The 13,378-nt window shown below is 40.2% G+C and overlaps 1 protein-coding gene across 1 annotated transcript in view; it reads left to right on the top strand.

The window, feature by feature from the left end:
* Positions 1-11,128, top strand: part of PLEKHG7 (pleckstrin homology and RhoGEF domain containing G7) — a 178,844-nt gene extending 167,716 nt beyond the window's left edge. The window contains exon 17 of the mRNA XM_053716903.1: positions 10,861-11,128. Coding sequence (XP_053572878.1) covers positions 10,861-10,962 — 102 coding nt within the window. The 3' untranslated portion in view covers positions 10,963-11,128. The remainder of the gene's footprint in view (positions 1-10,860) is intronic.
* Positions 11,129-13,378: the final 2,250 nt, after the last annotated feature.

The raw sequence follows: 13,378 nt of genomic DNA, 5'->3' as shown, positions 1-13,378 counted from the left end.
AATGGATGATCCGTGGACTGGATACACCTTACAAGAGAAAACAAAATTTATGCTTACCTGATAAATTTATTTCTCTTGTGGTGTATCCAGTCCACGGCCCGCCCTGTCATTTTAAGGCAGGTGTTTTTTATTTTTAAACTAAAGTCACCACTGCACCCTATAGTTTCTCCTTTTTTCTTGCTTGTCTTCGGTCGAATGACTGGGGGTGGCAGTTAGGGGAGGAACTATATAGACAGCTCTGCTGTGGGTGTCCTCTTGCAACTTCCTGTTGGGAAGGAGAATATCCCACAAGTAATGGATGAAAGTGTGGACTGGATACACCACAAGAGAAATAAATTTATCAGGTAAGCATAAATTTAGTTTTGTGACCACATATTACTGATAAGTATGTCTTAAGGAGCCATTATGTTATGTCTTAAAGGTCCATTATGTTACAAACATTAAGAGACAACCCCTCAGTACGTAAAAAGATAATAAAATATAGACACATGCAAATAAGGATAAGGGTTAAAAAGTCCTTGCTATGAGTTATATATAGTTCCCTTTAAAATAAATGTCTTTTATATATTACTTAAGGATGCTGAAGCATTATAAGTTTGATTTTACGACACACAATTAGCGCTGCAGAATCTGTTGGCGCTCTACAAATAACCGATAATAATAATTAGAATTGGCCGCAATAAGAGATAAAACTCCCCTGTCAACTGAATACAGGCTTTAGGTACAAAAGCAACGCAGTCCCTCTGACTTAAGTACACATTAAATAAAACTATTATGTGTAAAAAAAAGAGTGCCAAAAAAACAGAATTTATGCTTACCTGATAAATTTCTTTCTTTTGCGAAGTACCGAGTCCACGGATTCATCCTAACTTGTGGGATATTGTCCTTCCTGACAGGAAGTAGCAAAGAGAGCACCACAGCAGAGCTGTCTATATAGCTCCCCCCTTAACTCCACACCCCAGTCATTCGACCGAAGGCCAAGGAAGAAAAGGAGAAACTATAAGGTGCAGAGGTGACTGAAGTTTACATAAAAAATACTATCTGTCTTGAATAGACAGGGCGGGCCGTGGACTTGGTACATCGCAAAATAAAGACATTTATCAGGTAAGCATACATTGTTTTCTTTTGCAAGATGTACCGAGTCCACGGATTCATCCTAACTTGTGGGATACCAATACCAAAGCTTTAGGACACGGATGAAGGGAGGGACAAGACAGGAACCTAAACGGAAGGCACCACTGCTTGCAAAACCTTTCTCCCAAAAATAGCCTCCGAAGAAGCAAAAGTATCAAATTTGTAAGATTTGGAAAAGGTATGAAGTGAAGACAAATCTGTTCAACAGAAGCATCATTTTTAAAAGCCCATGTGGAAGCCACCGCTCTAGTCGAGTGAGCGGTAATTCTTTCAGGAGGCTGCTGTCCAGCAGTCTCATAAGCCAAACGGATGATGCTTTTCAGCCAAAAGGAAAGAGGTAGCCATAGCCTTTTGACCTCTACGCTTTCCAGCATAGACAACAAACAAAGAAGATGATTGGCGAAAATCTTTGGTTGCCTACAAATAAAACTTCAAGGCACGAACCACGTCCAAGTTGTGCAACAGATGGTCCTTCTTAGAAGAAGGATTAGGACACAGAGAAGGATCAACAATTTCCTGATTGATATTCCTGTTAGAAACAACCTTAGGGAGGAACCCAGGTTTGGTACGCAAAACCACCTTATCAGCATGGAAAACAAGATAAGGCGAGTCACATTGTAATGCAGATAGTTCAGAAACTCTTCGAGCTGAAGAGATAGCAACTAGAAATAGAACTTTCCAAGATAGAAGCTTAATATCTATGGAATGCATGGGTTCAAACGGAACCCCCTGAAGAACTTTAAGAACTAAATTGAGACTCCATGGCGGAGCAACAGGCTTAATTCTAAGTAAAGCCTGAACGTCTGGGACATCTGCCAGACGCTTGTGCAACAGAATAGACAAAGCAGATATCTGTCCCTTTAAGGAACCGATAATATGGGGTTTAAAGCTTCAATTAGTCCCTCAGAAGACTCTCAGGACCTCAGGAGAAGTTGCTTGCTGCTTGTAAATGTAGGCCCCGCCCACCTCACTTGATGTTGCTGGGGCCTACACAAAACTAACAAACCCTGCCTGAAAGCCATGTGGGTTATAAACAACCCCAAAGAATCCTCAAGCAAATGTCCCATAAAACAGAAAACGTTACTCCCAGACACAAAAACGTTTGTCCCAAATTTACATAACTGAGTGCCCACAAAAAATTAACCCTTTATGCAAGCTAGTAAAAACCTCTGATAACACTAGGATTACTGCTTCCCCTAATGGGGACACTGTCAGTCTTTCTGAGTTAACACAGTCTCTGCAGAAAATATGACTGAACATACCTCATTGCTGTATAGCAAGAAACTGTTCCTCACACTGAAGTTTTCCTGTACTCCTCAGCTTCTGTGGGAACAGCAGTGGACCTTAGTTACAAATGCTAAGATCATCATCCTCCAGGCAGAAATCTTCATCTATGTCCTGCCTGAGAGTAAATAGTACAACACCGGTACCATTTAAAAATAACAAACACTTGATTGAAGTTAAAATAAAACTAACAGTTTACACCTCTTCTCTTTACTCTTCCTGCTTAGAGCCAGCAAAGCGAATGACTGGGGGGTGGATTTAAGGGGGGAGCTATATAGACAGCTCTGCTGTGGTGCTCTCTTTGCTACTTCCTGTAAGGAAGGACAATATCCCACACGTTAGGATGAATCTGTGGACTCGATACATCTTGCAAAAGAAACACAGATCATTGCGGGAAATGCAGACTAAAGTGTGTACTACCGCCACGGAATAGTACAATAAAATGGCGCCAAAAACAAACAAACTTTGCTTAAAGTGAAAACAATAACACTATAAGGCTTAACCTTGAAGGGAACATCTAACAGAAGCCCAATAAGGAAGACCCTGTTCACAAGACCTGTCCCAACAAAGTATAAAGTAAGGCACTGCACTACTGGTGCTCATAACTATCGTCACTGATACAAATGAATATGCCTAAATCAGAATATCGACCGGTAATCAAATAATGCCGGTCCTACAACATGAGACAGAGAGATCAGGGGAACGTGAGCGAACCGAGTAAACAGACTCTCTAGACCTCGTCCTGTTTAACAATTTAACAGCATAAGCCAGACTACGGCAAACTGTAAACTCACCAACTCATGAATCGGCCCCACAACATGTTGTAATAGGGCAGAACTGGAACCACAGGAATACCTGTTAAGAATAGACAGGGAAGGCCCGCCGCTTGCTGAGAGTAGGGATTTTCAGCCTGTTCTCTAGACTGATTAGATTAAAAAAGATATCCCCAGTAAAGGATATACAAATTTTCCAGACCCCTCCATGAGGCAATGAGGTGCCAACCGGACACCTATCAATGTCCCCTCCCTGACTAAGGGATTAATGAGTAAAAAAGGGACTCCTAGCAGAGGTACCCTGGGTCTGCTGCCCAAAATAATCCCCACAGTAAAGGGATATTATACTCTTAACTCCTAGAAGGAATAAAAGCACTTACCTTAGGAGCTTCAGCTGCAGGGCAGGAACAGATTAGGTATGACAGACTCATATGAACTCTACCAGGGACCTGTAGAAAAAGAAAAAACAGAGCAACAAACCCTGGTTTTCTATATAGGGGTAGCATAAAAGGTTGGAAGTTAAGCAAAGACTACCTTGCTGTCTTCCAACTGCTATATAGCTCCTCCCCTCACATGTCATATCCAGTCATTCGACCGAAACAAGACAAGAAAGGAGAAACCATAGGGTGCAGTGGTGACTGGAGTTTAAATTAAAATTTAGATCTGCCTTAAAAAAGACAGGGCGGGCCGTGGACTGAATACACTACAAGAGAAATAAATTTATCAGGTAAGCATAAATTATGTTTTCTCTTGTTAAGTGTATTCAGTCCACGGGTCATCCATTACTTATGGGATACCAATACCAAAGCTAAAGTACACGGATGATGGGAGGGACAAGGCAGGAACTTAAACGGAAGGAACCACTGCCTGTAGAACCTTTCTCCCAAAAACAGCCTCCGAAGAAGCAAAAGTGTCAAATTTGTAAAATTTTGAAAAGGTGTGAAACGAAGACCAAGTCGCAGCCTTGCAAATCTGTTCAACAGAGGCCTCATTCTTAAAGGCCCAGGTGGAAGCCACAGCTCTAGTGGAATGAGCTGTAATTCTTTCAGGGAGCTGCTGTCCAGCAGTCTCATAGGCTAAACGTATTATGCTACGAAGCCAAAAGGAGAGAGAGGTTGCCGAAGCTTTTTGACCTCTCCTCTGTCCAGAGTAAACGACAAACAGGGAAGAAGTTTGACGAAAATCTTTAGTTGCCTGTAAATAGAATTTCAGGGCACGGACTACGTCCAGATTATGCAAAAGTCGTTCCTTCTTTGAAGAAGGATTAGGACATAAAGATAGAACAACAATCTCCTGATTGATATTCCTGTTAGAGACTACCTTAGGTAAAAACCCAGGTTTAGTACGCAGAACTACCTTGTCTGAATGGAAAATCAGATAAGGAGAATCACAATGTAAGGCGGATAACTCCGAGACTCTTCGAGCCGAGGAAATAGCCATCAAAAACAGAACTTTCCAAGATAAAAGTTTAATATCAATGGAATGAAGGGGTTCAAACGGAACTCCTTGAAGAACTTTAAGAACCAAGTTTAAGCTCCACGGAGGAGCAACAGTTTTAAACACAGGCTTAATCCTAGCCAAAGCCTGGCAAAAAGCCTGGACGTCTGGAACTTCTGCCAGACGCTTGTGCAAAATAAGACAGAGCAGAAATCTGTCCCTTTAACGAACTAGCTGATAAGCCCTTTTCCAAACACTATTGGAGAAAGGACAATATCCTAGGAATCCTAACCTTACTCCATGAGTAACTCTTGGATTCGCACCAATACAGGTATTTACGCCATATCTTATGGTAGATTTTCCTGGTAACAGGCTTTTGTGCCTGTATTAAGGTATCAATAACTGACTCGGAGAAGCCACGCTTTGATAGGATCAAGCGTTCAATCTCCATGCAGTCAGCCTCAGAGAAACTAGATTTGGATGATTGAAAGGACCTTGTATTAGAAGGTCTTGCCTCAAAGGTAGAGTCCATGGTGGACAGGACGACATGTCCACCAGGTCTGCATACCAGGTCCTGCGTGGCCACGCAGGCGCTATCAGAATCACTGATGCTCTCTCCTGTTTGATCTTGGCAATCAGTCGAGGTAGCAGAAGAAACGGTGGAAACACATAAGCCATGTTGAAGAACCAAGGAGCTGCTAGAGCATCTATCAGCGTCGTTCCCGGGTCCCTGGACCTGGATCCGTAACGAGGAAGTTTGGTGTTCTGGCGAGACGCCATGAGATCCAGTTCTGGTTTGCCCCAACGATGGACCAGTTGAGCAAACACCTCCGGATGGAGTTCCCACTCCCCCGGATGAAAAGTCTGACGACTTAGAAAGTCCGCCTCCCAGTTCTCCACGCCTGGGATGTGGATCGCTGACAAGTGGCAAGAGTGAGACTCTGCCCAGCGAATAATCTTTGAGACTTCTAACATCGCTAGGGAGCTCCTGGTTCCCCCTTGATGGTTGATATAAGCCACAGTCGTGATGTTGTCCGACTGAAATCTGATGAACCTCAGTGTTGCTAACTGAGGCCAAGCTAGAAGAGCATTGAATATTGCTCTTAACTCCAGAATATTTATTGGGAGGAGTTTCTCCTCCTGAGTCCACGATCCCTGAGCCTTCAGGGAATTCCAAACTGCGCCCCAGCCTAGAAGGCTGGCATCTGTTGTTACAATCGTCCAATCTGGCCTGCGAAAGGTCATACCCTTGGACAGATGGACCCGAGATAGCCACCAGAGAAGAGAATCTCTGGTCCCTTGATCCAGATTTAGTAGGGGGGACAAATCTGAGTAATCCCCATTCCACTGACCTAGCATGCACAATTGCAGCGGTCTGAGATGCAGGCGCGCAAATGGCACTATGTCCATTGCCGCTACCATTAAGCCGATTACTTCCATGCACTGAGCCACTGACGGGCGTGGAATGGAATGAAGGACACGGCAAGCATTTAGAAGTTTTGATAACCTGGCCTCCGTCAGGTAAATTTTCATTTCTACAGAATCTATCAGAGTCCCTAGGAAGGAGACTCTTGTGAGTGGTGATAGAGAACTCTTTTCCACGTTCACCTTCCACCCATGCGACCTCAGAAATGCCAGAACTATCTCTGTATGAGACTTGGCATTTTGAAAGCTTGACGCCTGTATCAGGATGTCGTCTAGATACGGAGCCACCGCTATGCCTCGCGGTCTTAGAACCGCCAGAAGTGAGCCCAGAACCTTTGTAAAGATTCTCGGGGCCGTAGCCAACCCGAAGGGGAGAGCTACAAATTGGTAATGCCTGTCTAGAAAAGCAAATCTTAGGAACCGATGATGATCTTTGTGAATCGGTATGTGAAGGTAGGCATCCTTTAAGTCCACTGTGGTCATGTACTGACCCTCTTGGATCATGGGTAGGATGGTCCGAATAGTTTCCATTTTGAACGATGGAACTCTTAGGAATTTGTTTAAGATCTTTAGATCCAAAATTGGTCTGAAGGTACCCTCTTTCTTGGGAACCACAAACAGATTTGAATAAAATCCCTGTCCTTGTTCCGGCCGCGGAACTGGGTGGATCACCCCCATTACTAGGAGGTCTTGTACGCAGCGTAGGAATGCCTCTTTCTTTATCTGGTTTTCTGATAACCTTGAAAGATGAAATCTCCCTTGAGGAGGAGAAGCCTTGAAGTCCAGAAGATATCCCTGAGATATGATCTCCAACGCCCAGGGATCCTGGACATCTCTTGCCCACGCCTGGGCGAAGAGAGAAAGTCTGCCCCCCACTAGATCCGTTTCCGGATAGGGGGCCATCCCTTCATGCTGTCTTAGGGGCAGTAGTAGGTTTTCTTGCCTGCTTGCCCTTGTTCCAGGACTGGTTAGTTTTCCAGGCCTGTCTGTTACGAGCAACAGTTCCTTCCTGTTTTGGAGCGGAGGAAGTTGATGTTGTTCCTGCCTTGAAGTTTCGAAAGGCACGAAAATTAGACTGTTTGGCCTTTGATTTGGCCCCGTCCTGAGGAAGATTATGACCCTTACCTCCAGTAATGTCAGCGATAATTTCTTTCAAGCCGGGCCCGAATAAGGTTTGCCCCTTGAAAGGAATATTAAGCAATTTAGATTTAGAAGTCACGTCAGCTGACCAGGATTTAAGCCATAGCGCTCTGCGCGCCTGGATGGCGAATCCGGAGTTCTTAGCCGTTAGTTTAGTTAAATGTACAATGGCATCAGAAACAAATGCATTAGCTAGCTTAAGTGCTTTAAGCTTGTCCATAATTTCATCCAATGGAGCTGTGTGAATGGCCTCTTCTAGAGACTCAAACCAGAATGCCGCAGCAGCAGTGACAGGCGCAATGCATGCAAGGGGCTGTAAGATAAAACCTTGTTGAACAAATATTTTCTTAAGGTAACCTCATTTTTTATCCATTGGATCCGAAAAAGCACAACTATCCTCCACCGGGATAGTGGTACGCTTAGCTAAAGTAGAAACTGCTCCCTCCACCTTAGGGACCGTCTGCCATAAGTCCCGTGTAGTGGCGTCTATTGGAAACATTTTCCTAAATATAGGAGGTGGGGAAAAGGGCACACCGGGTCTATCCCACTCCTTGCTAATAATTTCTGTAAGCCTTTTACGTATAGGAAAAACGTCAGTACACACCGGTACCGCATAGTATCTATCCAGCCTACATAATTTCTCTGGAATTGCAACTGTATTACAGTCATTCAGAGCCGCTAAAACCTCCCCTAGCAATACACGGAGGTTCTCTAGCTTAAATTTAAAATTAGAGATCTCTGAATCCGGTTTCCCTGGATCAGATCCGTCACCCACAGAATGAAGCTCTCCGTCCTCATGTTCTGCAAACTGTGACGCAGTATCGGACATGGCTCTCACAGCACCAGCGCGCTCTGTCCTTATCCCCGAGCAATCGCGCTTGCCTCTTAATTCTGGCAATTTAGATAATACTTCTGTCAGGGTATTATTCATACTAGTAGCCATGTCTTGTAAAGTGATTTGTATGGGCGTCTCTGATGTACTTGGCGCCACAATATCACGCGCCTCCTGAGCGGGAGGCGAAGGTACTGACACGTGAGGAGAGTTAGTCGGCATAACTTCCCCCTCGTTGTCTGGTGATAATTCCTTTATAGATAAAGACTGACCTTTATTATTTAAAGTGAAATCAATACATTTAGTACACATATTTCTATGGGGCTCCACACTGGCCTTCAAACATAGTGAACAAACAGATTCATCTGTGTCAGACATGTTTAACAGACTAGCAAAAAGACTAGCAGACTTGGAAAACACTTTAAATAAATTTACAAGCAATATAGAAAACGCTACTGCGCCTTTAAGAAGCACAAAAAAACTGTCACAGTTGAAATAACAATGAACCAAATCAGTTATAGCAACCAAATTTTCACAGTAAATGTATTAAGTTAGCAGAGCATTGCACCCACTTGCAAATGGATGATTAACCCCTTAATACCCAAAACGGATAAGCAATAGAGAAAAAAACGTTTTTTAACACAGTCAAACACACTGTCACAGGTCTGCTATGACTGATTACCTCCCTCAAAATGACTTTTGAAGTCCCTTAAGCTCTCTAGAGACGTCCTGGGTCATGCAGGAAGCAGGAAGACTGAGACTGAATTTTTACTGCGCAAAAAAGCGCTAAAATAGGCCCCTCCCACTCATTATTACAACAGTGGGAGCTTCAGTTAACTGTTTCTATGCAGAAATATGTCAGCCATGTGGAAAAATTTATGCCCCAATAAGTTTTATCACCAATGTACCTCACAAAAACGATTAAACATGCCAGCAAACGTTTTAAGCATCCTTTTTTAAAGAGTATATATCTCTATTGATAAGCCTGATACCAGTCCTTCTACTGCAGTTAAGGCTTATTACATTACTTCAGTATTAGTAGCATTTTCTTAGTCAAATTCCATTCCTTAGAAAATTACTTTACTGTATATACATTAATCAGCCCGATACCAGTCGCTGTCACTGCATTTAAGGCTTTACTTACATTACATCGGTATCAGCAGTATTTTCTTAGTCAATTCCATTCCTTAGAAAAACATTTTACTGCACATACCTTATTTGCAGGAGACCCCGCACGCTATTCCCTTTCTGAAATTACCCCACTCCTCAGAATGTGCGAGAACAGCCAGTGGATCTTAGTTACTTCTGCTAAGATCATAGAAAACGCAGGCAGATTCTTCTTCCAAATACTGCCTGAGAAAAACAGCACACTCCAGTGCCATTTAAAAATAACAAACTTTTGATTGAAGAAATAAACTAAGTATAAAACACCACAGTCCTCTCACGACCTCCTATCTAGTTGAGGGTTGCAAGAGAATGACTGGATATGACATGTGAGGGGAGGAGCTATATAGCAGCTCTGCTTGGGTGATCCTCTTGCAACTTCCTGTTGGGAAGGGAATATATCCCATAAGTAATGGATGACCCGTGTACTGAATACACTTAACAAGAGAAAAAGATGTTTCTTATATCCCACCCTTTAGGTTTCATTACTCGTGGACTCCACAGTTTGGAGATTAGTTCCCAGAAGTAATGGATTGTGGACTTTCACCACCTGTATAAAAGAAAACAAAGTATGCTTACCTGCAAAATTAATTTCTTGCATGCTGGTGAGAGTCTAAAACTCCACCCTATTTTTCTGGTGTTGGTTTTTTTTTGCGCACATCTTTTTTTCCCTGCTATTTTTTTTTCTTATTTCTTTTCCTACCTATTTGACGTGTCTATATGTTAGACTGAGGTGCCAATGAGGTAGGAGGGGTTTTATAGAGCTATTGGTATTTGGGAATTCATTATCACTATTTTTGAGAGGTGGTGATTTTCATACTAGGCAGTGAGAGAGGGCAGAGTGCAAGATATTTTCTTTTTGAATAAATTTAAGCAAAGGACTGCGATAATGTAACTCGAAACGGCACTGACTGCCTGTGTTGCTAGGCATATCCCCTAATTGAATCCACCAGGAGAGGTGCAGGACGCCATAAAGGGACACTGAACCCAAAAAATGTCTTTTGTGATTCAGATAGAGCATGCAATTTTAAGCAACTTTCTAATTTACTCCTATTATCAATTTTTCTTCGTTCTCTTGCTATCTTTATTTGAAAAAGAAGGCATCTAAGCTATTTTTATGGTTCAGTACAATGTACAGTAAAATGGACAGCACTTATTAATTTATCCACCAATCAGCAAGAACAACTCAGGTTGTTCACCAAAAATGGGCCGGCATCTAAATTTACATCCTTGCTTTTCAAATAAAGATTCCAAGAGAATGAAGAAAATTTGATAATAAGAGTAAATTAGAAAGTTTCTTAAAATTGCATGCTCTATCTGAATTACAAAAGACAAAATTTGGGTTCAGTGTCCCGTTAAGACGCTCCATGCCATCCTAAAGGCATAAAAGCCCAGTGCTTTTAGGACAGCATGGAAAATCCTAACGGCGTCTAGGGGTTAAGTATAGAACCATTTTCACCGAAACAAAAATGAAAAAAGTGTTGTTGGCAAACATTTAAAATGGCCGTTTGTGATTACATTGAAAACAACCCATCTGCAACTGTTAACATGTTGATAATCATACAATAGATTGTGATCAACAGCTTAATTAGGCCTGTTCTCGCCTCTACAGTTTTTCAAGATCTGGCAAATATGATTAATGATTGTTGTATATGCTTCTTTTTTCCCCAGAAATCTTGGATGTCACAGATAGAAACTGCTATTTCATGTTACACAGAAGCCCACGAAACTAAAAAAGTTTCAATATTGCCAACAGAGTCAGCAGAGATATAGTGGTTTATATCATAATGAAATGCTTTATAAAATTATTTTATTTATATTTATCTGTTCTTTTATTTTGTATATATTTCAAAACAATGTACAGTATTTGTAATATATTAAAACTGTCTAAAACAATTGTCACTTGAATGACTGACTAATAATAAACAGGCAAACAACACATTTATTTTTATTTCATGGATTATATTATAAAACGATGTATTTTGTGAAAATGTTGATGTATTTTCTGGTATTAAATGCTTTGAGATATTTTTGTGGTGTTTCTTCAGAAAGTGAGAAAAACTAAACATGTACAGTATAGTCACTTCAGTTTTATTTAATTTATAATATAATCCCCCCAAAAAAACATTTCCAAAAATATATTTAAAATTACATCATATCACTGTGTCAAACTTGCTGAAGTGACCAATGGGTGCACGCTAAAGTAAAAATATTTTCTTTACTATCCACATAAGATTTAAAATATGTACTTAAAAAACAGCAAATGGTACACACTCTTAAATAAGATATGTAAAATAGAAGGAACTGGTCGTTTCAGTAAAAATAAAATAAATTAAAGGAATTTTCAAGTTTGCCTGGGAACTATGCAGCTGTGAGCATGATCTGCTGAACAGGGTTCAAATCTTTCTTCATCTGTGCAAAATAACAAATCCAGAGCTTTGGCTTACAATATTGCAAATACATAGAAAGTGAGCTTTTAGCCTACTCTATGCAAAACCAACCACATTTTTTTTTTAAATTAACTTTTTTGTGGGATTATCGTGCTTGAACTGTTTTGGCTTGACTTTCACCTTTGATACTTAAAAACTTCTGTACTTTTTTTTTTTAAATATCATGTAGGCTTATGTTATATATAACATTGTCTTGCAGCAGGACATAGTGGGTTTCCATGGATTCTCTAATGAAAAGCAGAATTTATAGTTCCTTTTATTGACTGTAACGTGTTTAATTCCCAATGCTGCCAAGCCAGGCCAGTACATCCAACATACTTGATTATTGGTGTGACGATATTGACGTGAGATTCTGTGGTTGTTTTTTTCCCAGACAATGGAGGTAATACAACACACAGACTGTACATAAACAATATACAAACACAAATATATATATATATACTTGCATTATGGGTGTCTGTGAAAAAAAATAAAAATAAAGACTCTCCATATAGTTAGAAAGAGCTATTTTATTTATCATAATTTGTTATACAGATTAGAAAACAAAAAGTAACATTTCAACAAGCATCCTTTCATTTCACACTACCACAGATCCTGCAGGGTCCTGATCCCCGTGTATATTTGAGGATACATTTCTGATGTAAGTGCATACTGAAATAACGTCTTTCACAACGTAAGGCACCACTACATGATCACAAGTTGTAAACACAACATTGAAAGAAGGGCTTATAAAGAAACAATGTAAAACACTCATGCAAAACTTCTCAAAACATACTGCTGTATGCTCCAATTGGCAAGGTGTAGTGTTCTGTGCATAAAATTGCATTGCAATGTTCCACAAAGTGCATAAGAACCCATAATAAAAAAAGATTCACATAGTCATTGTCTAAATAAAAATTACAGGTGTCTAAATAAAATATTTCAATTGTCCCTTAACCTAAACAGAAGCTTGCAGGGTGAACATGGATTTCTCACTCAAAACCCTTTGCAATTCCCAGTTACAGCAAAATCAGTTAACAAATACAATGATCCTTATGTATTGATGCAGAGAATCTATAGTGCATATGGCAATTTGGTAATACTTCAATCACGTTACTGTGCCAAAAAACTATAATGAAAAAGCATGCATCATGTTGACTTATTTCTGAACCATGGTAAAGTATTTGTAAATGTTAGAGGTATCCATTGCAGTCTAGGCTTTGTCTGTTGAATTAAAAGAGATTTTATACAGTGCAATTTGTTTTTCTTACAAAAGTGCATTGTGATTATGCAAATATACCAGGAAATTAAATTATAATTATCAAGAATATCTATTTTTAACATCCAAGCTGGATATGCTATTAAAAAAATAATAATAATTATGTATATAGTAAGATTTTTTAGGTCACAAGCAGGAAATTACATACAGTGCATTATGAGACAGCACATAACTTTTTAAAACAGAGAACATACTCACTATAAATATGGCCCTTAATAGTTTACTCCAAAATAAGAAATATCCATATCTAGAAAACAGTTTACAAATACACAATTTTCACTGTCTGTTGGTCTCAACATTTCCCACCGTTTTTAGCGAGACTTTTTTTTAAAAAGAATTTAATTTTAAGGGCCGAGGAATACACACCATAGTGTTGAAAACAACTTTTTTCCTTAAAAAAAATTATATTCCTCTCTCAATTGTGCTTCTACAAAGAATTAAACATATGAACACCTGTAGCAATAACAGAGAGCAAACTATA

This window comes from Bombina bombina, chromosome 6 (genome assembly GCF_027579735.1).
Source record: "Bombina bombina isolate aBomBom1 chromosome 6, aBomBom1.pri, whole genome shotgun sequence".
In the NCBI taxonomy this organism is placed as follows: Eukaryota; Metazoa; Chordata; class Amphibia; order Anura; family Bombinatoridae; genus Bombina; species Bombina bombina.
The sequence above is the reverse complement of the archived record's forward strand: the minus strand, read 5'-3'. Positions and strand labels throughout refer to the sequence as shown.